Below are 26194 nucleotides of genomic sequence, written 5' to 3'. Positions count from 1 at the left end.
TTCCTATCTATGTTCCCACCACACCCATTCCTCTTGGAAAGACTTTTTCCCTTTTTTGCGAGGGAAATCATCCCTCCTTTTCTTTTTTTTCCTTCCTTTATTCCCACCACCACCCCTTTCTCTTTTTTTTTTTTTTTGGAAGGACATCTTTTTTTTTTTTCCTATCTATGTTCCCACCACACCCATTCCTCTTGGAAAGACTTTTTCCCTTTTTTGCGAGGGAAATCATCTCTCCTTTACTTTTTTTCCTTCCTATATTCCCACCACCACCCCTTCCTCTTTTTTATTTCTTTTTTTTTTTTTTGGAAGAACATCTTTTCTTTTTTTTTCCTTCTAATATTTCCACCACCACCCCTTCCTTTTTTTTCTTCTTTTTTTTGGAAGGACATCTTTTTTTGGAAGAACATCTTTTCTTTTTTCCTTCCTATACTCCCACCACCAGCCCTTCCTTTTTTTTTTTTTTTGGAAGGACATCTTTTTTTTTTTTCCTATCTATGTTCCCACCACACCCATTCCTCTTGGAAAGACTTTTTCCCTTTTTTGTGAGGGAAATCATCTTTCCTTTTGTTTTTTTTTCTTTCTTATATTCCCACCACCTTCTCCTTCCTCTTTTTTTTTTTTTTAGGAAGGACATCTTTTTTTTTTTTTTTTTTTTTTTGGAAGGACATCTTTTCTTTTTTTTCCTTTCTATGTTCCCACCACACCCATTCCTCTTGGAAAGACTTTTTCCCTTTTTTGCGAGGGAAATCATCTCTCCTTTTCTTTTTTTCCTTCCTATTTTCCCACCACCACCCCTTCCTCTTTTTTTCTTTTTTTTTGCAAGGACATCTTTTTTTTTGGAAGAACATCTTTTCTTTTTTCCTTCCTATATTCCCACCACCACCCCTTCCTCTTTTTTTCTTTTTTTTTTTTTTTGGAAGGATATCTTTTTTTTTTGGAAGGACATCTTTTCTTTTTTTTCCTATCTATGTTCCCACCACACCCATTGCTCTTGGAAAGACTTTTTCCCTTTTTTGCGAGGGAAATCATCTCTCCTTTTCTTTTTTTCCTTCCTATATTCCCACCACCACCCCTTCCTCTTTTTTTTTTTTTTTGAAAGGACATCTTTTCTTTTTTTTTCCTTCCAATATTCCCACCACCACCCCTTCCTTTTTTTTCTTCTTTTTTTTTGGAAGAACATCTTTTCTTTTTTCCTTCCTATACTCCCACCACCACCCCTTCCTTTTTTTTTTTTTTTTGGAAGGACATCTTTTCTTTTTTTTCCTATCTATGTTCCCACCATACCCATTCCTCTTGGAAAGACTTTTTCCCTTTTTTGCGAGGGAAATCATCTCTCCCTTTCTTTTTTTCCTTCTTATATTCCCACCACCACCCCTTCCTCTTTTTTTTTTTTTTTTTTTTTTGGAAGGACATCTTTTTTCTTTTTTTGGGAAGGACATCTTTTCTTTTTTTTCCTATCTATGTTCCCACCACACCCATTCCTCTTGGAAAGACTTTTTCCCTTTTTTGCGAGGGAAATCATCTCTCCTTTTCTTTTTTTCCTTCCTATATTTCCACCACCACCCCTTCCTCTTTTTTTCTTTTTTTTTGGAAGGACATCTTTTCTTTTTTTCCTTCCAATATTCCCACCACCACCCCTTCCTCTTTTTTTTTCTTTTTTTTGGAAGGATATCTTTTCTTTTTTTCCTATCTATGTTGCCACCACACCTATTCCTCTTGGAAAGACTTTTTCCCTTTTTTGCGAGGGAAATCATCTCTCCTTTTCTTTTTTTCCTTCCTATATTCCCACCACCACCCCTTCCTCTTTTTTTTTTTTTTTTTGGAAGGACATCTTTTTTTTTTTTTTGGAAGGACATCTTTTTTTTTTTGGAAGGACATCTTTTCTTTTTTTTTGGAAGGACATCTTTTTTTTTGGAAGGACATCTTTTCTTTTTTTTCCTATCTATGTTCCTACCACACCCATTGCTCTTGAAAAGACTTTTTCCCTTTTTTGCGAGGGAAATCATCTCTCCTTTTCTTTTTTTCCTTCCTATATTCCCACCACCACCCCTTCCTCTTTTTCTTCTTTTTTTTTTTTTTTGGAAGGACATCTTTTTTTTTTTTTTCCTTCCAATATTCCCACCACCACCCCTTCCTTTTTTTTCTTCTTTTTTTTGGAAGGATATCTTTTTTTTTGGAAGGACATCTTTTCTTTTTTTTCCTATCTATGTTCCCACCACACCCATTCCTCTTGGAAAGACTTTTTCCCTTTTTTGCGAGGGAAATCATCTCTCCTTTTCTTTTTTTCCTTCCTATATTGCCACCACCACCCCTTCCTCTTTTTTTTTTTTTTGGAAGGACATCTTTTCTTTTTTTTTCCTTCTAATATTTCCACCACCACCCCTTCCTTTTTTTTCTTCTTTTTTTTGGAAGGACATCTTTTTTTGGAAGAACATCTTTTCTTTTTTCCTTCCTATACTCCCACCACCAGCCCTTCCTTTTTTTTTTTTTTTGGAAGGACATCTTTTCTTTTTTTCCTATCTATGTTCCCACCACACCCATTCCTCTTGGAAAGACTTTTTCCCTTTTTTGTGAGGGAAATCATCTTTCCTTTTGTTTTTTTTTCTTTCTTATATTCCCACCACCTTCTCCTTCCTCTTTTTTTTTTTTTTAGGAAGGACATCTTTTTTTTTTTTTTTTTTTTTTGGAAGGACATCTTTTCTTTTTTTTCCTTTCTATGTTCCCACCACACCCATTCCTCTTGGAAAGACTTTTTCCCTTTTTTGCGAGGGAAATCATCTCTCCTTTTCTTTTTTTCCTTCCTATTTTCCCACCACCACCCCTTCCTCTTTTTTTCTTTTTTTTTGCAAGGACATCTTTTTTTTTGGAAGAACATCTTTTCTTTTTTCCTTCCTATATTCCCACCACCACCCCTTCCTCTTTTTTTCTTTTTTTTTTTTTTTGGAAGGATATCTTTTTTTTTTGGAAGGACATCTTTTCTTTTTTTTCCTATCTATGTTCCCACCACACCCATTGCTCTTGGAAAGACTTTTTCCCTTTTTTGCGAGGGAAATCATCTCTCCTTTTCTTTTTTTCCTTCCTATATTCCCACCACCACCCCTTCCTCTTTTTTTTTTTTTTTTGAAAGGACATCTTTTCTTTTTTTTTCCTTCCTATACTCCCACCACCACCCCTTCCTTTTTTTTTTTTTTTTGGAAGGACATCTTTTCTTTTTTTTCCTATCTATGTTCCCACCATACCCATTCCTCTTGGAAAGACTTTTTCCCTTTTTTGCGAGGGAAATCATCTCTCCCTTTCTTTTTTTCCTTCTTATATTCCCACCACCACCCCTTCCTCTTTTTTTTTTTTTTTTTTTTTTGGAAGAACATCTTTTTTCTTTTTTTGGGAAGGACATCTTTTCTTTTTTTTCCTATCTATGTTCCCACCACACCCATTCCTCTTGGAAAGACTTTTTCCCTTTTTTGCGAGGGAAATCATCTCTCCTTTTCTTTTTTTCCTTCCTATATTTCCACCACCACCCCTTCCTCTTTTTTTCTTTTTTTTTGGAAGGACATCTTTTCTTTTTTTCCTTCCAATATTCCCACCACCACCCCTTCCTCTTTTTTTTTCTTTTTTTTGGAAGGATATCTTTTCTTTTTTTCCTATCTATGTTGCCACCACACCTATTCCTCTTGGAAAGACTTTTTCCCTTTTTTGCGAGGGAAATCATCTCTCCTTTTCTTTTTTTCCTTCCTATATTCCCACCACCACCCCTTCCTCTTTTTTTTTTTTTTTTTGGAAGGACATCTTTTTTTTTTTTTTGGAAGGACATCTTTTTTTTTTTGGAAGGACATCTTTTCTTTTTTTTTGGAAGGACATCTTTTTTTTTGGAAGGACATCTTTTCTTTTTTTTCCTATCTATGTTCCTACCACACCCATTGCTCTTGAAAAGACTTTTTCCCTTTTTTGCGAGGGAAATCATCTCTCCTTTTCTTTTTTTCCTTCCTATATTCCCACCACCACCCCTTCCTCTTTTTCTTCTTTTTTTTTTTTTTTGGAAGGACATCTTTTTTTTTTTTTCCTTCCAATATTCCCACCACCACCCCTTCCTTTTTTTTCTTCTTTTTTTTGGAAGGATATCTTTTTTTTTGGAAGGACATCTTTTCTTTTTTTTCCTATCTATGTTCCCACCACACCCATTCCTCTTGGAAAGACTTTTTCCCTTTTTTGCGAGGGAAATCATCTCTCCTTTTCTTTTTTTCCTTCCTATATTGCCACCACCACCCCTTCCTCTTTTTTTTTTTTTTTGGAAGGACATCTTTTTTTTTTTTTGGAAGGACATCTTTTTTTTTGGAAGGACATCTTTTCTTTTTTTTCCTTCTTATATTCCCACCACCACCCCTTCCTCTTTTTTTTTTTTTTTTTGGAAGGACATCTTTTCTTTTTTTTTCCTATCTATGTTCCCACCACACCCATTCTTCTTGGAAAGACTTTTTCCCTTTTTTGCGAGGGAAATCATCTCTCCTTTTCTTTTTTTCCTTCCAATATTCCCACCACCACTCCTTCCTCTTTTTTTCTTTTTTTTTTGTAAGGACATCTTTTTTTTGGGAGAACATCTTTTCTTTTTTCCTTCCTATATTCCCACCACCACCCCTTCCTCTTTTTTTCTTTTTTTTTGGAAGGACATCTTTTTTTTTGGAAGGACATCTTTTCTTTTTTTTTCCTATCTATGTTCCCACCACACCCATTCCTCTTGGAAAGACTTTTTCCCTTTTTTGCGAGGGATATCATCTCTCCTTTTCTTGTTTTCCTTCCTATATTCCCACCACCACCCCTTCCTCTTTTTTTCTTTTTTTTGGAAGGACATCTTTTTTTTTTTTTTTTTTGGAAGGACATATTTTTTTTTTGGAAGAACATCTTTTCTTTTTTCCTTCCTATATTCCCACCATCACCCCTTCCTCTTTTTTTTTTTTTTTTGGAAGGACATCTTTTTTTTTTTTTTTTTTTTTGGAAGGACATCTTTTCTTTTTTTTTTCCTATCTATGTTCCCACCACACCCATTCTTCTTGGAAAGACTTTTTCCCTTTTTTGCGAGGGAAATCATCTCTCCTTTTCTTTTTTTCCTTCCTATATTCCCACCACCACCCCTTCCTCTTTTTTTCTTTTTTTTTTTTTTGGAAGGATATCTTTTTTTTTGGAAGGACATCTTTTCTTTTTTTTCCTATCTATGTTCCCACCACACCCATTGCTCTTGGAAAGACTTTTTCCCTTTTTTGCGAGGGAAATCATCTCTCCTTTTCTTTTTTTCCTTCCTATATTCCCACCACCACCCCTTCCTCTTTTTTTTTTTTTTTTGAAAGGACATCTTTTCTTTTTTTTTCCTTCCAATATTCCCACCACCACCCCTTCCTCTTTTTTTCTTTTTTTTGGAAGGACATCTTTTTTTTTTTTTTTTTTTGGAAGGACATATTTTTTTTTTGGAAGAACATCTTTTCTTTTTTCCTTCCTATATTCCCACCATCACCCCTTCCTCTTTTTTTTTTTTTTTTGGAAGGACATCTTTTTTTTTTTTTTTTTTTTTGGAAGGACATCTTTTCTTTTTTTTTTCCTATCTATGTTCCCACCATACCCATTCCTCTTGGAAAGACTTTTTCCCTTTTTTGCGAGGGAAATCATCTCTCCCTTTCTTTTTTTCCTTCTTATATTCCCACCACCACCCCTTCCTCTTTTTTTTTTTTTTTTTTTTTTGGAAGGACATCTTTTTTCTTTTTTTGGGAAGGACATCTTTTCTTTTTTTTCCTATCTATGTTCCCACCACACCCATTCCTCTTGGAAAGACTTTTTCCCTTTTTTGCGAGGGAAATCATCTCTCCTTTTCTTTTTTTCCTTCCTATATTTCCACCACCACCCCTTCCTCTTTTTTTCTTTTTTTTTGGAAGGACATCTTTTCTTTTTTTCCTTCCAATATTCCCACCACCACCCCTTCCTCTTTTTTTTTCTTTTTTTTGGAAGGATATCTTTTCTTTTTTTCCTATCTATGTTGCCACCACACCTATTCCTCTTGGAAAGACTTTTTCCCTTTTTTGCGAGGGAAATCATCTCTCCTTTTCTTTTTTTCCTTCCTATATTCCCACCACCACCCCTTCCTCTTTTTTTTTTTTTTTTTTGGAAGGACATCTTTTTTTTTTTTTTGGAAGGACATCTTTTTTTTTTTGGAAGGACATCTTTTCTTTTTTTTTGGAAGGACATCTTTTTTTTTGGAAGGACATCTTTTCTTTTTTTTCCTATCTATGTTCCTACCACACCCATTGCTCTTGAAAAGACTTTTTCCCTTTTTTGCGAGGGAAATCATCTCTCCTTTTCTTTTTTTCCTTCCTATATTCCCACCACCACCCCTTCCTCTTTTTCTTCTTTTTTTTTTTTTTTGGAAGGACATCTTTTTTTTTTTTTTCCTTCCAATATTCCCACCACCACCCCTTCCTTTTTTTTCTTCTTTTTTTTGGAAGGATATCTTTTTTTTTGGAAGGACATCTTTTCTTTTTTTTCCTATCTATGTTCCCACCACACCCATTCCTCTTGGAAAGACTTTTTCCCTTTTTTGCGAGGGAAATCATCTCTCCTTTTCTTTTTTTCCTTCCTATATTGCCACCACCACCCCTTCCTCTTTTTTTTTTTTTTGGAAGGACATCTTTTTTTTTTTTTGGAAGGACATCTTTTTTTTTGGAAGGACATCTTTTCTTTTTTTTCCTTCTTATATTCCCACCACCACCCCTTCCTCTTTTTTTTTTTTTTTTTTGGAAGGACATCTTTTCTTTTTTTTTCCTATCTATGTTCCCACCACACCCATTCTTCTTGGAAAGACTTTTTCCCTTTTTTGCGAGGGAAATCATCTCTCCTTTTCTTTTTTTCCTTCCAATATTCCCACCACCACTCCTTCCTCTTTTTTTCTTTTTTTTTTGTAAGGACATCTTTTTTTTGGGAGAACATCTTTTCTTTTTTCCTTCCTATATTCCCACCACCACCCTTCCTCTTTTTTTCTTTTTTTTTGGAAGGACATCTTTTTTTTTGGAAGGACATCTTTTCTTTTTTTTTCCTATCTATGTTCCCACCACACCCATTCCTCTTGGAAAGACTTTTTCCCTTTTTTGCGAGGGATATCATCTCTCCTTTTCTTGTTTTCCTTCCTATATTCCCACCACCACCCCTTCCTCTTTTTTTCTTTTTTTTGGAAGGACATCTTTTTTTTTTTTTTTTTTTTGGAAGGACATATTTTTTTTTTGGAAGAACATCTTTTCTTTTTTCCTTCCTATATTCCCACCATCACCCCTTCCTCTTTTTTTTTTTTTTTTGGAAGGACATCTTTTTTTTTTTTTTTTTTTTTGGAAGGACATCTTTTCTTTTTTTTTTCCTATCTATGTTCCCACCACACCCATTCTTCTTGGAAAGACTTTTTCCCTTTTTTGCGAGGGAAATCATCTCTCCTTTTCTTTTTTTCCTTCCTATATTCCCACCACCACTCCTTCCTCTTTTTTTCTTTTTTTTTTGGAAGGACATCTTTTTTTTGGGAGAACATCTTTTCTTTTTTCCTTCCTATATTCCCACCACCACCCCTTCCTCTTTTTTTCTTTTTTTTTTTTTGGAAGGACATCTTTTTTTTTTTTTCCTTTCTATGTTCCCACCACACCCATTCCTCTTGGAAAGACTTTTTCTCTTTTTTGCGAAGGAAATCATCTTTCCTTTTGTTTTTTTTCCTTCTTATATTCCCACCACCACCCCTTCCTCTTTTTTTTTTTTTTTTTTTTTGGAAGGACATCTTTTCTTTTTTTTCCTATCTATGTTCCCACCACACCCATTCCTCTTGGAAAGACTTTTTCCCTTTTTTGCGAGGGAAATCATCTCTCCTTTTCTTTTTTTCCTTCCTATATTCCCACCACCACTCCTTCCTCTTTTTTTCTTTTTTTTTTGGAAGGACATCTTTTCTTTTTTTTTCCTATCTATGTTCCCACCACACCCATTCCTCTTGGAAAGACTTTTTCCCTTTTTTGCGAGGGATAAAATCTCTCCTTTTCTTGTTTTCCTTCCTATATTCCCACCACCACCCCTTCCTCTTTTTTTTTTTTGGAAGGACATATTTTTTTTTTGGAAGAACATCTTTTCTTTTTTCCTTCCTATATTCCCACCATCACCCCTTCCTCTTTTTTTTTTGGAAGGAAATCTTTTTTTTAGGAAGAACATCTTTTCTTTTTTCCTTCCTATATTCCCACCATCTCCCCTTCCTCTTTTTTTTTTGGAAGGATATCTTTTTTTTTTTTTTTTATCTATGTTCCCACCACACCCATTCCTCTTGGAAAGACTTTTTCCCTTTTTTGTGAGGGAAATCATCTCTCCTTTTCTTTTTTTTCCTTCCTATATTCCCACCACCATCCCTTCCTCTTTTTTTTTGGAAGGATATATTTTTTTTTTATTTTTTTTTTGGAAGGATATCTTTTTTTTTTTTTTTTTTTTTTTGGAAGGACATCACCTCTTTCTCTTGGATAGACATCCATTTTTTCTACCTACCTACATATCTGTTGTAAATGACAATGAGAACAAATCTGTACCTGATTGTTGATCTCTAGTGGGTCACTTGCTCTTCTCCGGTTCTTCATATTTCCAGTGATCCCCTTGCTTGGTCACATTACCTGCAACAGAAACACCTGACTCCCACTCAGGGGCGGATTTAGTGATTTTGGGGCCCTAAGCAAATCCTGAAATTCACCCTTTCTACTCTTATTACATTTTTTTTACATTGCTGTTTGTTATATCACTTAATCTTTTTTTCTACATTTTAAATGAAATTTTTAAATGACATTTAAACTACATTTTTTTAAATTGTAAAATGAAGTCACAAATAAAAATACATATATGTTTCATAAATTTGACTGCTCCATAAAGGATATTTTATTTTGTGATATTAATATTACATTATATTTGATTGTATTCTAAAAATATGTAATTACATTAAAATTGTACTTGTTTAACTTTCACCATACAAAATATGATAGAAAACGATGTTATATATAGTTATATATTGGTATCATTTATACTTTTAGATATTTATTGGGGGCCCCCAAATTTCCTGTAGCCCTAAGCGGCTACTTACCTTACTTACTAGTTAAATCCGCCCCTGCTCCCACTTACCTGTTGTTGTTTTCCGGTTCTCCAGATATTACCGATGTCTACAACCACTAGTTACAAAAAACAATCCTGTGATATAACTTACACAGCAAATGCTAGAAAGTTTAAACTACATTTGAGCAAAGAAATAACTAATTACTTAAATTACTTCGGGAATGGCAACGCCCTATTCTCTTCAATGTTAAGTGAAGTTGTAAAGTGAAGTGCAGTGGAGGGAGCGCCAGTGTTCTTGTCGGTTCTATTTGTGACGTGTATCGAACGTCTATTCTAATAGAACCCACCACGTCAACGCGTGTTTAGGTCGGCAAAGTTTGCAGTCAAACGCAGGAGCGCACAATGTAAAACAACGCAAATCACAACAGGGAAAAATAAAACGAGTTTCATAACAATCTTTTTGTACAACATCTCGCAAACACTCAGAATAAAATAGACTGTGGTGTGTCTATCGTTATAAATGCTCGTTGTGTGTCTTAGAAGCTGAAAACATATCTCCAGCAGTGAAATTTAGCTGAAGAAGCAGAGCACAGGTGCAGAGGATCAAACAAACAAACGAGTTTATGGGTAACTGACTTGGCATTAACGAGCTAGTACAAGAAAACTTTCCATATGTGATTTCTTTTCATTATTTGAACGCTGTATAGTTTTTTTTATGAGTGTAGCCTATATATATTACGATAAATTAATAGAGAGCAATAGATATCAGGCTCCATTGCATGTTTTCGACATATCCCCATTCTATAAGCTCATTAAAGATGGTATAGTACTATAAAAAATGACCATTTTCATGTTTATGCAGAGTAACTGTAATTAATTAATTTATATTATTTTACTTTATAATGTAATAGGTTTTATGATTTTATTTTATACTCGTTTTTGTAAGAATCCATAAACAGTGTCCGCTAGATGGCAGTAGTATTAAGCTATAGTGGTTCTCAAACTTTTCGCTGTGTGCACTCTAATATTTTGACACCCCTTTCTCCGTTTAAACTCCACATTTTTACCTACAATAACTAAATACACATATTTTCTGTATATTATATATCAAAATTTTAGTTATAAATAATAAAAAAAACTTGCTTCCTACCTTTTTGGTGAGATGGATGGGCCTGCATTTTTGCACACAGATCATCAAAATTTGGTCCAATGAATGAAAGTTTTACTCTTGTCATTCTCAAAATCTGATCTTTGTCGATATTTCGACTGATTTTTTTTAAATAATATATGCTGTCGTGTCTGCATGAATAAAACCCAACCATTTAATAAAACAGTACATTTATTAATCCTAAAAAAACTTTTAACAAGAATCTGATATTTGTTCTTTCAAGTGAATCTTAACATATGCTGACATAGTAGATTTAAAAACCTGTAAAAATCATTATCAGATATAACAGTACATAGTTTAATCTATAAAAAACAAATCCTACACAAATGTAAAAACATACTTTATTTACAAATAATCTTTCGCTGGTTATTGTCTTTGAGGTGACTTCAGAAGTAATCCCTGCAAAAATTATGATGAAAGTGTTTTACTATATTTTATACTTACATTGTCTCACATTGTATTTCAGGAAATGAGGCTTCAACAAAAGTATATTGACTGTGCACTCGTACCACAGTGGATTGTGTACAAATAGCGAAGGAATAGGAAATGTAGGACACTGCTGCAGAATGGTTGACACCTAGTGTGTAGTGCACTATATAGTGTATAGTGAGTGATTTCAGACGTAGGAAGAGAGCTGCAAGTTGTACAGTTTGACCACTGCAGTTTATTTTGTTTTATATCTTTGGTCATTATAATTGTGTTGTTGTAGAAAAGCAGATATTAACAGAACATTGATGATATTCTCAGAGGAGGTACAGCAGTCTTAAGAAATGGCAAAATCAACAAAATTTCCATTTTTAGATGAACTATCCCTTTAAGAACAGACTTTAAAACCAAACAGGTCTTTGAATCACCAAATTTGGTGTGTGTCTACTGTATGTATTACAGTGGTGATTAGTACATGTTTTCTTTATTTAAATTGGTTGCAATCTCTTACTAATGTTTGATGTGTGATTGTAGAAAACGAGCCGCCTGTGTTTCACCCGGGTCAATCCACTCTGAAGGCTTTCTCCGGAGAGGATTTCGTCTATCAGTTTTCAGCATCTGATCCGGAGGGCTCTGCGGTTTTCTTCACGCTCCGCTCAGGGCCCAGGGATGCGCTTCTCTCTCCAGCTGGTCTGCTCATCTGGAAAGCTCTGTCCAGCACACCGGTGACCTTAGACCTGGCTGTAACTGATGACTGTAATGCTGTGACACAAGCAGCAGTGAAGGTGAGATGATCTGAAGGCCATCTGCTAAATGTAGATTACAGAAATATTTTGCCCCCGAACACTTAGGAGGTTGTGTATGATCAGTGGTGGTAAGAGTACTGAAAAATCATACTCAAGTAAATGTACCATTACTTGTCTAAACATGTAGTGCACGTAGAATAAAACTATCTGTTGTAAATATTACTCAAAGTATGAGTAAAAAGTAGCCCTTTCAGAAGTACTCAAGAGTAGTGAGCATTACACTGTAAAAAGCTGATGCATTTACGTATAATTTGTGGATGTGTGTAAACGTAACATTCTGTAGTGCATTTAGTTATTTCCCAGCAGGCACACAACATCATAAAGACGTTAATATAAGGTTAGATTTAGGTTGTGACGTCAGGTGACCAAAATTCAATGTCTAGCCAGTGTCTAAGGACTACGTCAAATGACACTGATTTTAGATAAATTTTAGGTTGTGTTAGAAAGTGACTAACATCCAGGGTCGAGCCAACATCTTAAGCTATATTGAGGTCAAATACTGACATTTATTTGTCAAAATCCAACGTCTGATAGACAACATAGTGGTAAGGTCCAAACACGTCAAACTGTACCATCATTAGGTGTTGATTTTAGGTTGGCCGTTAGACATTGACGTCGGCCTGACGTTGGGTTCTGAAGTCAAACCGATTTTCAGTTCCAAACTAAATGCAACGTCCCTAAGATGTTGGGAAACAACGTCAATCTGGCGTCATGCTGACGTCTTATGCCTGCTGGGTGTTTAAGGCCTTTTCAGTCATCTTATATTAAACATTGGTCATCTTCTCATCAGTGACATGCATCTAAACACTCTCTTGGTAAATGCGTGTAAAGATTTTGGACATGTTCTTGGACACTTTTAACACTTCCAAACAGTTTGCCACAATTATAAATCTACTTATGATGCTACTTACCTTCAATGTGCTATTTTTTGCACTCGCAGGACTAATTTTTCTAATCCCCATATGCAGGAAATAATAAAATAGTGACTGCAGGTTGAAGTAAAGTAGTGGAGTAAAATTACAGATACAGCACTAAAAATGTACTTAAGGGAAAGTAAAAGTACACTTTTTTAAAACTACTTAGTAAATGACAATTCCTGACAAAAACTACTCAATTACAGTAATTTGAGTATTTGTAATATGTTACTTTACACCACTGTTGTCTGTTGGAAGACAATATATGTCTCCATTTCTGTCCACAAGGGGGTGCCAAATGGCTTCCAAAAACATTTGCAAACTTTTAATATTATTTAAATACAATATTATATTATTTATAATATTCTTATTGTAAACTCTCAATTATTATTATTATTATTATTATTATTATTGTTGTTGTTTACTGCTACAGAAGATGTTTTTACTGCTGAGGAAATGTTTTTATTAATTTTTGAACAACACAATACTAATATTGACCTGACAACATGGCATCTTCATAAAATTCTCTTTTAATCACTCTCTAAATGTATATAAACATATTAATTGTTTCATCTTATATTTCCAGGTGTCAGTTGACCCATGTGACTGTCAGAATGGAGCGTCCTGTGTGACCAACATGAACTTCCCCCCGGGGTCTGGTGAATACCTGTGTGTTTGTCCTGTTGGTCTGGAGGGGCTCAAGTGTGAAACCGATGTGGATGACTGCAGGTCAAACCCGTGTCTCTCAGGAACTTGTGTGGATGCATTAAACTCCTTTACCTGCCAGTGTTCAGAGGGCTTTACAGGTCAATTCCTTTAAGTCACCTATCCTAAAAGAATCTGGAAAAAATGGGTTTAAACACTGGTGTAGCTGTTACTCTTCTCCTGTTGCTTGTGTCCTACAGGTGTGATCTGCGATGAGGATATTGATGAATGTTTATCATCTCTATGTTACTCTGGGGTTTCCTGCAGAAACACGGTGGGCTCGTTTGTGTGTGGACCCTGTCCTGACCAACTCATTGGAGATGGGATGACCTGCAAACGTAAGCCCATATCTTTATTTCAGAATATTGGGTCAATGCAAGGAAGTAAAATGTGTACATTTAGAATTTTACTCTAATTTTTTAACCGAGGTAAATTATGATAACCAGCAATTGCACAAAAGTGTTTACTATAGATTAGTAGTAATTAATCAGTAATTAACGATTAACACAATATGATAACATTACAGATACATCACATTATAGATGTCTCTAACCAACATCATAATTATGAGATAAATACCAAACAGAAAGACTGCATCACTGCATTAAAAAGTCAATGCTTATAATAAGTATAAAGTGTAAATATAAGCCTCTTTCACACAGTGATACCAGTAAATATCTGGAAAATTTCCAGAACAACTTTACCGGTATATTCAAAAAAGCGCTGTTCACACAGGCGAGGACGTTACGAAATTTTTCCAGAAAAGACCGTTCACACATCCATTCCAAAATACCGATACATTCTGACATCATTAACCAGAAATTAGCTTTAAACGGTTGGGCTTGTATTTGTAAACTTTTAACTACATTACAAACTCTGTGGATGGATCAGTATTGTGAACAACTTCGATGTAAACATATAGAGAAACGCTTTCGCATGTCGAGATGTTTATAATATGTGTGTGTGCTGGCGCTCACGGGCTGTTTCACAGGCACACGCAAAGCTTGAAGGTAAACAAACAACGGCTTATCATAAGCATCTTATCAATGATTATTTACACAGTTGGCATTAAGAAGAAAATATAAACGTGATCTGACTAACTTCTAGCTGCTAAATGTGTCTGGAAAAATATTCAAAGGCTTTTATTCTCATAAACCACGCAGACATAAATGTGTCTGACTGTTCGGATTGGCTAAAGCAGACGTCTAACGTCAGCACGTTCTAGACGTGCACGCGCTCTTTCCGGCAATCTTCCTTCTGCATTCACACAGCGCAGCATTCCGGCAAATTACCGGTAATGTTACAACTTCTCTTTCCGGAAAATAGCCAGAACGAATTTACCGGTATTTTCAAAAAGGACCTGTTCACACATACAGACCTTTCCGGAAAATTGCCTGTAATTTTCCAGAAAGGTCTGTATGTGTGAAAGGGGCTAATGAAGTAAAAATGGATCATGACATAAAGTCTGCATTATGAGATAAAAGTCTGCATTATGACTATGAGATAAAGAAATCTCATGACAAAAAAGTCTACATTATGAGATAAAAAAAAATTATGAAAATGTATCCCATAAATTAATCTCATACATTTTTTCTTTCATTATAAAGTCTGCATCATATGTCAAAATGATGAGAGAACAATTAGGATTTAAGAAATCTATATTATGAAAAAAAAAGTCATAATTATAATAATTATAAAGTTTAAAAAAATAAAACTGTATCACGATATAAAGTCTAAATAATGAGATAAAAAGGTCTCCAATATGGCCAAAGTGAATTTTATGACATAGGAAATATTATGACATAAAAACTCAAATTAAAATACAACCTCATAAATTTATCTCAAACAAAAGGCAAATTTACGAGATAACATTTAGGATTTAAAGGGCTGCTAGGTTACCCCTTTTTCCAGATTTAAGATAAGTCTTTTGTGTCCCCAGAATGTGTCTGTAAAGTTTCAGCTCAAAACACCCATCAGATTATTTATTATAGCTGTCTGAAGTTTCTGTTTTTAAGCTGGTAAAACCTTGTTGCTGTTTTTTGTACTGCGCCTTTAAGGCTAGTCTTCCCTGCCCACCGTTCCCACGTGCCTGTCAGCAGCATGCCTCAATCGACGCCCTCGGCTGCCTCAGGAACCAGATCTCACGTAACGTTTGTGAGAAATAAGAAATTACTTTACTCATTACTTTACTCTTTGGTAAAGTAAGAACTTTACCAATAAGTATTTGATGCATTTTTTGTATGGAGTTGCAACCATGAGTCACACACAATGTCGTTACAAAGTTTATGCACACACACAGCGAGGACACACACACACAGTGCAGACACACACACACAGACATAGTGCAGACACACACACACACAGACATAGACAGCGCGCGTTTAGCTTTGCACTCTTTTTGCATGCATATGTGACAAGATACAGTTTAATATCCACTGCTTTATGGATATCCGTTATGTTAATGTATAAAATAAACCAGATTTAACGTCCACAAAGCGAGATTGAAGCGACTTCTTTAATAATTGTTCTGATATAGTGAATCGCTGTAATTCGTTACACACATGCACTGTTTTAAAACATTTTAAACCTGTAAAACTCACTCTTGATCACATTTGATGATGATTAATAATCCTAACGAACTGGACGCTCTGTCTTGATGATATGATTATATGCGTTACTGTGGAGTAATGTTAATGCGCGCATGTCAATCAATACTGGTGGGATTGGGGGACCGCACTCCTACGTCAAGTTGCCATCGGCCTGAAAACCGCTCCAATTGGTCCACTGTTTTTATGTTGTTAAATTTTTCAAAAATGACTGGGTGTGTTTTAATCACCCCAATACGACGGTCTATACACTATACTTATATATGTCTGTCTAAACAGTTTTAAAAGTAGATTTTCACCATAGGTGCCCTTTAAAAAGTCCATATTATGACATAAAAAGACATATTTATAACAAGTATGAAGTGTAAATAATGAAATAAAAAATGGATCATGACATAAGGTTTACATTATAAGATAATGTCTGCATTATGACCGAAGTGGAAGATAAATAAATATTATTTATAAATATGAGCTAAATAAATATTATGACATAAAAAATCTACATTATGAGATAACAGTTAGGACTAAAAAACTCTATATTAGACTAAAAAAATCTACATTAAATCTAAATTATGAGGTAAAAAGTGCATTACGACCAAAGTCAAAGTTGGCCATAAAAGATAAGAAGTTTAATTTTTTTGAGGTAAAGTCTACATTAAGAGACAAATAGTCATAATTATGTCCAATGTCAAAATAAATGGAATAATTACGATGACACAAAAGGTTTATATTATGAGATAAAAATGATATTTAAAAAATGATATAAAAAACATTATTATGACATGAAAAGTTTAGAATTTAAATCAGAAGTCATAATTACAAGCAACGTTAAAGTTATGAGCTAAAAAGTACATTATGGTTGGCATAATAGCCTAGCGGTTATGTGCGCCAACATTTAGCACCATAGTGCTCATGACGACCCGAGTTCGATTCCCAGCTTGCCAACCCTTCCCAATACCTTGCTGTCTGTAACCTCCACTGTCCTATCCCATTTAAAAGGTGAAAAAACCCCCAAAAAGTACATTATGAAATAAATATACAATTTGTTTGTTTTTTTACAGAAAAGACAGTGGACAAAATTAATGAAGGCACACATGAAATCACCTTAGAAAGTGTGGTTAAACTCAACTCCTTCAAACCCAAGCTTATACCAGGTAAGAATAATAAATAACTAAACCTCAGCAATGCATTCACTGTTCATTGGCCTGATTGTAATAACTGTAAACATCTACACACTTTCTGAAGGCAAGAGCCCATGTACCAGTCGGCCCTGTTACCCTGGAGTCCAGTGTTTCGAGAGCACATACACCTCTGCTGGATACATTTGTGGTCCATGTCCACCTGGACTCAACGGCAATGGACAAACATGCATGTCAAGGACAGCAAACAGTCAGTTGCTTTTGTTATTGATACAAAACATTGTGGTTATTAGGGCTAGGTATTCATTTATATGTCCTGATTTAGTTATATTCTCAAATCAATTAAGTGAATATAGATTTTATACTTCTAGAAAAGAGATGTGAACTGTAGTCTTCAGATACTTGGGTACATTAAAACAGAGCCAACCTCTCTGTTACTATTTCAGAAGTATGGAAAAAGTAGTAATAATATAGAAAAAATAGCAGTGGGTTTTAAAAGTAAAAGATAGTGAAGTCTACCATAACATATATACATAACCACACACACACACACACACACACTTACAGTATAGATATACACAGATATTCAATAGATCATATAAATTCTATATTCATATTAATAAATTTGAAGGATAATTAGTTAAGAGAACTGAACGCTTTGCCTTTTGATGTTATTTTAATTTATATTAACAGCATAAACAGAGTATTATTAGGATGCTGTCACTTTAAGTCATGAATAATGTATAGAAATTGCTTTCACTTTAGATTTGACTTGCTGTTTACATCAGGGGTGTCCAAACTCTTTTCTGTAGGGCCGGTGTCCTGCAGATTTTAGGTCCAACTTGCCTTAACACACCTGTAAGGTTGTTTCTAGAAAGCCTAATAAGAGCTTGCCTTGATTAGCTAGCCCAGGTGTGTCTGATTGGGGATGGAACTAAACTTTGCAGGACACCGGCTCTCCAGAACCGAGTTTGTGTTCATTAATACTAGGCAATTCTAACACCATATGCTTCAATATCAATGCATGTATCAAACATGTGCCACTCTTTTTTCAGTTCACCAGGTTTCCTTGGTGCTCTAATGTGTATAAACGGTACTGCACTGCACGGATATGTTTACAGATACACTACTGTACATAGAAAAATCTCTTGTCAATTGACAATACATATTACCATAACATCCCTGATGTGCTACTCATGGGTCATTGGCAATAAAGGAACACACCTTTTTTGGAAATAAGCTCATTTCACAACTCCTTTAGAGTTAAATAGTTTAGTGTTACCATTTTTGACTCCAATCAGCCAATCTTTGAGTTTAATGGGAGCGCTGTTAGCTTACCTTAGCATAAATAATTGAACTGGATTAGACCATTAGTATCTTGCTTTAAAAAGAAAGAGTTTTGATCATTTTCCTTTAACGTTTGTCATTTACTTCAAATCTAGTCACTTCAAAAGTTGCCGAACTGAATTGTGGTTCCATCAAGTCTTTTTAGGTCCATTGCTTGCAGCAAAAGTTGAAAAAACATTAAACTTTTCGAACAACAATGCAGGGGTCAGCCAATCAGATCACTTATCTCGCAAATATAATAGAGCAGATGTTAGCCAATCACATTTGTGCAACACAGAAGAACATCGGTTTGTCAAAATAGAGGAGAAGCTTATTAATCACCCAGTGCTTCATGATTAATCTTTATATATACTGTATACATGCTGGGACTCCTACCAGAGGGATCAAGTCTGGAAGGAGGTGGAAAAGGCATTTAAAGGGCCATAAAACCCCCTTCTTTTGGTTCAAGTCTACCTCAGAATTTAAAAAAAATAATGCTCCGACATGGGCGGGGAGCTTTGTGGGCAGAGGGAGGTGTGGGCGTGGCCAGCAGAGCAGGGGAAAACGAGGTGAGCGAACAGCTGGTGTCAGTTGGCTCACAAAATGAGACTCAAACTGTTAGGAGACCCATGTTTTTATAGTTTACAAAGTTAAAATGCAAAAAAACAAAAACAAATTGTTAACAGTTTATTTAACAGTTACAGTTAAATAAACAGTTAATTGAATGCCCATATGCTACATATGTTAATCGTAATTTCATATACAAATAACCATAAGTTGTTATATCATTATAACGATAATTGTGTTTATATAAACACTATAAATAAGGAGGATTTCTCTCCCCGATCCCCAGGTCTGATTGCAGACACAATGGATAGCAGTGCAGCAGGTCTCTTGCCCTGTCTATTCTAACTATTAGCCCTGCTGGTAATCTGTAGTTTTAAACATTCACAAACACAGCAGCACGGATATAGGCGATGTGTCTGAATAGTAATGAACTCACCTGATAATGGACAAAGTCGGCCATTCTCCAATTCTCTGACTGCTCTCTCGACAAAAATGCTTGCTGCAAACCAACAGCTTTGCTGTATCAGCCCTGACAGCATTGCAGGGAAAACCATGCAACAAACCCTGTGAATCATGGAAACAAACACATACACTCATGCAAGCAACTCTCAAACACATGCAAATACAGAAGCATACGGCAAATAATGCAGACCACAACAAAAAATGTGTTGAAAGACCCCAAAAGCCACCTGCTTCCTCCTTAGAGTCAGCCACTCATTTAATATTATTGAGCAAAAAATGTTTTCATTTATCCATTCATTTTACTTCGGCTTAGTCCCGTTATTCATAGAGGGGTCGACACAGTGGAATGAACCGCCAACTTATCCGGCATTTGTTTTACACAGCGAATGCCCTTCCAGCTGCAACCCAGTACTGGGAAACATCCATACACACTCAAACACATACACTTCAGCCAATTTAGTTTAGGCAATTCAACTATAGCGCATGTCTTTAGACTGTTGGGGCAACCAGAGCACCTGGAGGAAACCCACGCCAACACAGGAAGAACATGCAAACTCGTCACAGAAATGCCAACTGGCCCTGCCAGGACTTAAACCAGCAACCTTCTTGCTGTGAGGTGACAGTACTAACCACTGGGCCACCGTGTCCTTGTGTATTTGTTGTTGTTGTGCAGACCAGTCCTATTTATTATGAGACTAAATCGAAACAGTACACTCCTTTAGTTTTCTTTTCATCCCAGGCCTTCTAACCTTTAGTATCTTGCAGGGCAGACTCCATTAAAGGAGGACGGCAAGCTCTCTGATGTCACTTCCTCTTTGGTCACGCCTTATTCCACCAGAAAGTCAGCTGAATTTCATGCTGAAGCGGACAGATCTTCTGCCAGCAGCAGGTGGAGCTCACCTGTTGATAGAAGGACCATCACAAACTTAGACCGGAGCACCACAAAAACTAAAGACAACCAAAGTTCAACCAGTAAGCAGTCACATGAAGAGGAGTTAAACCCTAAAGACAACCGAACGTGTGTGGATTCACCCTGTTTCTCTGGTGTGGTGTGTGACGACACTTCCTCTGGCTCCTTCAGATGTAGAGACTGTCCAAATGGATATGAAGGAAACGGAATAACTTGCAAGCGTAAGTCATTTATACTGATAGATGAAAAATTAGGTTGCATAGAAAATTTTATGTTGATCATTATATTAGTTGACACTCTTGAAAAATTATATAAATATATTTGGGTTATATATTCACTCAAAAAAACAAAAAAAAACAATTAAACAACTTAAAATTTGCTTTGTATGCTTCATAATGTGCTTAATTTAAAACTAAGCCTACATTGGTTGTATTTGTTCTATGCAATATAAATATATATAGCTTGATATTTTAAGTGAGACATTTTTTATATATTATGTTATTTAAATATTATAGTGATGCTTTTTTCTGTATACACTTTTCCACATAAATGTAAAAAACAATTATTATTTTAAAAAGTTTTAATTTTGAGATTTTAGCTTTTTTTAATTGAAGGAAAAGAAAATCTACATTTAATAAAAGTGTTGGTTGTCACAATACGGGAATTCGAAATCAGTCGATACTGAAATTTTAAAAACGTCCATTTCCCACTAACATTTTAGCTCTGTTGATCACATTTCTAAACAGCGCTGATTTGTTGTTGTATTCACATGCTCAACAGAAATGACTGTTATTGACCATGAGGGTCATCAGTTCACCGAACTCACTGCTGTTTACTGAGTGTAAACACAGAGACAGGGACACTGGAGCATTTCAAAGTCATGTCAATTAGTATAAGCTGACACACGAGCAATCCGCTGGTGAATCTCGGCTTTAAAATGCTCCCAACCCCCAACCTGGAGGACCAGGACATACATACATACACTACAGACAATTTTAGCTTACCCAATTCACGCATGTCTTTGGAATGTGGCGGACACCGGAGCGCCCAGAGAAAACCCACGCCAACGTGGGGAGAACATGCAAACTCCACACAGAAATGCCAACTGACCCAGCTGTGACTCGAACCAGCGAGTTGCTTGCTGTGAGGCGACAGTGCTAACCACTGCACTATCTTGCCGCCCAAAATTATGTCTACATCATGAAATAAAAGGACAATTATTTATCACTTAAAACGTTTCTTTCAGAATACACTTTTTTTTCAGATTGCAGTAATTACAGATTTGTTTGAATGATTGCAGAATTTAGCTTAATTTAGCAAAATGTCTTATTTTCTAAATTTTATGTATTGAAAGATTATTAAATAGATTTTTAAAAACATCTGAAAAAAATCCTCTCTGTGTGTCTAGCAACATGCCGTTATCCTTGCGGTCAGAATATGGAGTGCTCACAGCCAAACACGTGTACCTGTAAAGAGGGTTACACTGGATACAACTGCCATATCGGTCAGTAATAAAAGATTTGATTACACGTTTTTCAGTATGATACATTAGTATAACTGATTTTCAACTCACTCCAGTACTATATCTTCCTCCATCAGCCGTGTGTCGACCAGACTGCAAAAACAAAGGAAAGTGTGTAAAGCCCAGCGTGTGTGAATGTCCTTTAGGATACAGCGGACAAACCTGTGAGGAAGGTAAAATCTATTTTTAGCATATCATCTTTATCATATAACATTTACCAAATCATAAACATTTACAGCACACAAAATAGAGTTCTGGAAGTAAATACTCATTCATTTTCTCCACAGAAAATTGTAAAGTAACTGATAAACCTTTAAAACAGACCTGTTGTGAGCTTTGAGGTTTCCAATGAGTATGTTTTTGTTGAACTCATCTGTTTGCATTAAAGTAAATTTTTTTATGAATTCAATTCAATAATAGGATTTCTTCAGGGACAACTACATTACCCATTCTTTTCCTCATTACAGCCATTTTCTTGACAGACTTGTACTTTTTCATCTGATTCTTTGCCTAATCAACATTTGTAGTGTGATTAGCCTCGTAGCTGTTTGGTTTGGTTAATGAAGACTTTTAAATCCTCATGAGAATTCAATTCGATAGTAGGATTTCTAAAGAAAAACTACATTGCCTATGATGCATTACAAAAATTCCACCAATCAGAGTGCACCAAAAGACATCTTTAGCACCGCCCATTCCATTGTTTCTAAAGATATGAGCAAACAGCCTACCTAATAATCAATCAACTTCACAAATTGATTGTCTTTATATTTTGCAGTAGTTTTAAATTTGCAATGCATCATGGGATTGTAGTTCTTTTCTTCATTAAAGCCTTTGTACTTGTACCTTTTCATCTGATTCTTTGCTTAATCAATGTTTGTAATGTGATTAGCCTCATAGCTGTTGGGTTTGGTTCATGAAGACTTAATATGCATTTGGACAGTGTTTCACATTATGCAAATTGTAACACTTTTTTTTTATCTTTCTTCTCAGCCATCTGTGATCCGCCTTGTCAACATGGTGGCCGATGTTTGTCCAGAAATCACTGCACTTGTCCATATGGCTATGTGGGACCGAGATGTGAAACTAGTGAGCACACTCTTCAATATTAATTTCAAAGTATGAAGAAATATGTTCATAGTGATGGCGACGCAGTGGCGCAGTAGGTTGTGCTGTCACCTCACAGCAAGAAGGTCGCTGGTTCGAGCCTCGGCTGGGTCAGTTGCCGTTTCTGTTTAGAGTTTGCATGTTCTTCCTGCGTTCGCGTGGGTTTCCTCCTGGTTCTCCGGTTACCCCACAGTCCAAAGACATGGGGTACAGGTGAATTAGGTAGGCTAAATTGTCCATAGTGTATGTGTGTGAATGAGTGTGTGTGGTTGTTTCCCAGAGATGGGTTGCGGCTGGAAGGGAATCCGCTGCGTAAAAATCATGCTGGATAAGTTGGCGGTTCATTCCGCTGTGGCGACCCCGGATTAATAAAGTGACTAAGCCGAAAAGAAAATTAATAAATGAACGTTAATAGTGATTGTGTGCCGTTGCTGTTTTCAGTGGTGTGCAACAGACATTGTGAAAATGGTGGAGAGTGTGTGTCTCCTGATGTCTGCAAGTGTAAACCTGGCTGGTATGGACCGACATGCAACTCAGGTATGCGGCTTCATTCTTAAATTTTGACTGAAAAATTGATTTGAAGAGATATTCCTCTCATATAAATAATAAATTGTGTGAAAATTATACACCATCATGTTGCTCCAAAGCTTCCAAAGAGATTTGGTTTCCATTGACATTAATAAAAATCCATTGACATTGATAAAAATAAGAAGAAGAAGAAGGAGAATCATTTATGTATTGATTGATTTAATAAATATGTAGCACAATTAATATTGAATGATCTACTGACTTTAATCTTTAAACAAGCAGGTTCGTCAATTTTTGGGGTCTCTCAACATGTTTCCGTTGTGGTCTGCATTATTTGCAGTGTACTTCTGCAGTTGCATCTGTCGTAAGAATTCGCTTGCGTGTGTGTTGTCTTCCATTGAATTGTTTGTTGTTCATACAATAAAAGTCATTGAAAGTCAAGGCGGCACGGTGGCTCAGTGGTTAACACTGTCACCTAAGAGCAAGAAGGTTGCATGTATTCTATAGGTAATCAATCTTCTAATTAAATAAAATAAATTGGCCATATAGTGTGTGCCCTTGTTCAGTGTGTGTGTGTGTGTGTGTGTGTGTGTGTGTGTGTGTGTGTGTGTGTGTGTGTGTGTGTGTGTGTGTGTGTGTGTGTGTGTGTGTGTGTGTGTGTGTGTGTGTCTGTGTGTGCGTGTGTGCGCGTGTGTGTGTGTGTGTGTGTGAATGCAAGTGTGTTTGGCTGTTTCCCAGTGCTGGGTTGTGGCCTTAAAGGGCATCCACTGCGTAATTTTTTTTTTTGCTGAAATAGATGGCGGTTTATTCCACTTTGGCGACCTCTGAAATAGAGACTAAGCAAATGAATGAATGAATGAATAAATGAAAGTCAATTGGAACCAAAACAAATATCTTCTTTTATGTTAAGCTAAATATAAACAATGTTATACAAACAATCATAATTAAATTTTTGAAATCAAAGTAATTTTTATGCCATTTTAGAATATTGTCAAACAATATTTTATGCATGTTTACACACTCCCTGGTCATATATTGTGTGCTTCGCAGGCAGGTGAGTGGGCTTGCCTCTTTCCTTTCTATGCACTAGGCACTTCATTAGAAACACTTCTATGTTTTCTACGTTTGTTTGTATTGCTAGGATATTTTTATCATTTGTTCTATTTTCTATAGCTAAGGTTTTAAATATTTAATATTTTCTATAGCTATAGCTAGGCCCACGCGGAATCTGCGCGCACAGAAATCTGCAGATTTTTAGCCCATCATCGAGTCTATTGATTTGTGTAAATGTATGTAAATTTCTATTTATTCAGTTTTTTAAAATTATTTCAATACTATAATTGACTAATATTTAAATGTTCATATGATTTATTTACAGTACAGTTTTAAGTAGATATATTATATGAGAGACGTGCGTTGTTTCCCAATTAAGTGGATCTAATTGGATTTGTATAGAAGGCAATAAATAAAATTTAAAAGGTATTATTTGTATTTTATACATTTTTTAGTTACAAAACTCCCAAAATCATTCTGCATAAATTGACAGATTATTTTTACAAAATTCAGTTTTATTAAACCTTATATTTTTTATCTAAAATTGTGTCTAAAATTCTTACTTCTTATTATACTCCATTATAAAAAGTAGAAATGATGATTAATTATTAGGGAAAAATTTTCAATACTATGATGAATTGATTAAAATTCTGACAATATGATGTTAGAATCAGATTAACATCAAGGCGAGTAAACAAGGATAGATTTTTTGTACACTATCCTTAATAAACATAATATAATCTAAAATAACGTTTTTTATTTCATTCACAGCCGACTGTAAGCCAGTGTGTTTAAACGGAGGGACATGTCTGAAACCAAATGTATGTGTTTGCCCCAGTGGCTTCTATGGTTCACAATGCCAGATAGGTACAACTACTTTATAGCAAATATTAAATTCATATACTATAAATAATGCTGCAGATAAGCTAAATGGCATTAATTATGTGATTGTTGTAGCTCTTTGCAATCCGCCATGTAAAAACAGAGGCCAGTGTATGAGAAACAACGTTTGCTCCTGTCCTGAAGGATACACTGGGAAGAGATGCCAGAAAAGTAAGGGATTAGTTCTGTTCTGTTTTTTTTTTTCTGTTGTTGTGATTTTATTTTTACATCCAGCGCGAGTACTAGCATATTATGTGGTTTGCATGTGTGCAATGTTTTTTTAGGTGTGTGTGACCCCATGTGCTTGAACAACGGGAAGTGTGTCGGCCCAAACACCTGTTCCTGTCCATCTGGATGGAGAGGAGGGATTTGCAACATCCGTAAGAAAAAAAACTTTTGGGGGATTGATATTAATGTTTTAATGTTTGGAAAATAGAGTCTTTTGCTCACCAATTGTCAATTCATTATATTAAAAATACAGACAAAAAACGAAGATAAATGTTTTCTGTTTAATATACAGTATATTGCATAGATTAAATGTATATATTGTGTTGGATTTTTGTCCTAACAAAGCTGAATTCTCATTTCCATCATTACTTTAGACTTTAAATAATAACACTGTAAGGCCCCGTTTACACTTATGCATTATGCAAGTTTTGCTACGGTTACGCCATCCGTCCACATTACGCTGGAGTTTTCGAGTGCTGAAAACGGAGCGTTTTGGAATGAAATGTTTTCATTCTAAAGCGCTGCTGCTCTGTCTCAGTGTGGATGAGGGAAAACTGAGACATCTGAAAACGAAGGCAGGGCTGCAGACTACGCCTCTCTGATTGGGGCTTTTGCTCAATATTAAGTAGCCTACACACAGTTCAGTTCTGCATCCTCTCTTTGTAAGTTCTGGCTTTGCAAGTTTGATATGAAAAACAGTCTCCTGAGGACATGTCGCTAAATCTTCAAAGGGAACAGCGTACTTTAAAAACATTGTT

The 26194-nt window shown here is 35.5% G+C and overlaps 1 protein-coding gene across 5 annotated transcripts in view; it reads left to right on the top strand.

Annotated features, from left to right (window-relative positions):
* The window catches only part of vwde (von Willebrand factor D and EGF domains), a 70332-nt gene that overhangs the window by 37471 nt on the left and 6667 nt on the right, over positions 1 to 26194 (top strand). For 4 of the 5 annotated variants that reach the window (XM_087284415.1, XM_087284417.1, XM_087284418.1 and 1 more), the window contains exons 18-30: positions 11219 to 11469; positions 12991 to 13210; positions 13310 to 13447; positions 16777 to 16869; positions 16961 to 17104; positions 19975 to 20340; positions 21528 to 21623; positions 21719 to 21814; positions 22632 to 22727; positions 23187 to 23282; positions 25098 to 25193; positions 25284 to 25379; positions 25493 to 25588. In XM_087284415.1, the coding sequence (XP_087140541.1) occupies positions 11219 to 11469; positions 12991 to 13210; positions 13310 to 13447; positions 16777 to 16869; positions 16961 to 17104; positions 19975 to 20340; positions 21528 to 21623; positions 21719 to 21814; positions 22632 to 22727; positions 23187 to 23282; positions 25098 to 25193; positions 25284 to 25379; positions 25493 to 25588 (1884 nt within the window). Of the gene's footprint in view, positions 1 to 11218; positions 11470 to 12990; positions 13211 to 13309; positions 14472 to 14521; positions 14810 to 16776; positions 16870 to 16960; positions 17105 to 19974; positions 20341 to 21527; positions 21624 to 21718; positions 21815 to 22631; positions 22728 to 23186; positions 23283 to 25097; positions 25194 to 25283; positions 25380 to 25492; positions 25589 to 26194 lie in introns of those variants that run through there. The other variant, XR_015509699.1, reaches the window with a different exon arrangement.

This window comes from Danio rerio, chromosome 15 (assembly GCF_052040795.2).
Source record: "Danio rerio strain M-AB ecotype USA chromosome 15, GRCz13ab, whole genome shotgun sequence".
Classification (NCBI taxonomy): Eukaryota; Metazoa; Chordata; class Actinopteri; order Cypriniformes; family Danionidae; genus Danio; species Danio rerio.
Note: the sequence above shows the minus strand (reverse complement) of the source record. Positions and strands in the feature narration are given on the sequence as shown.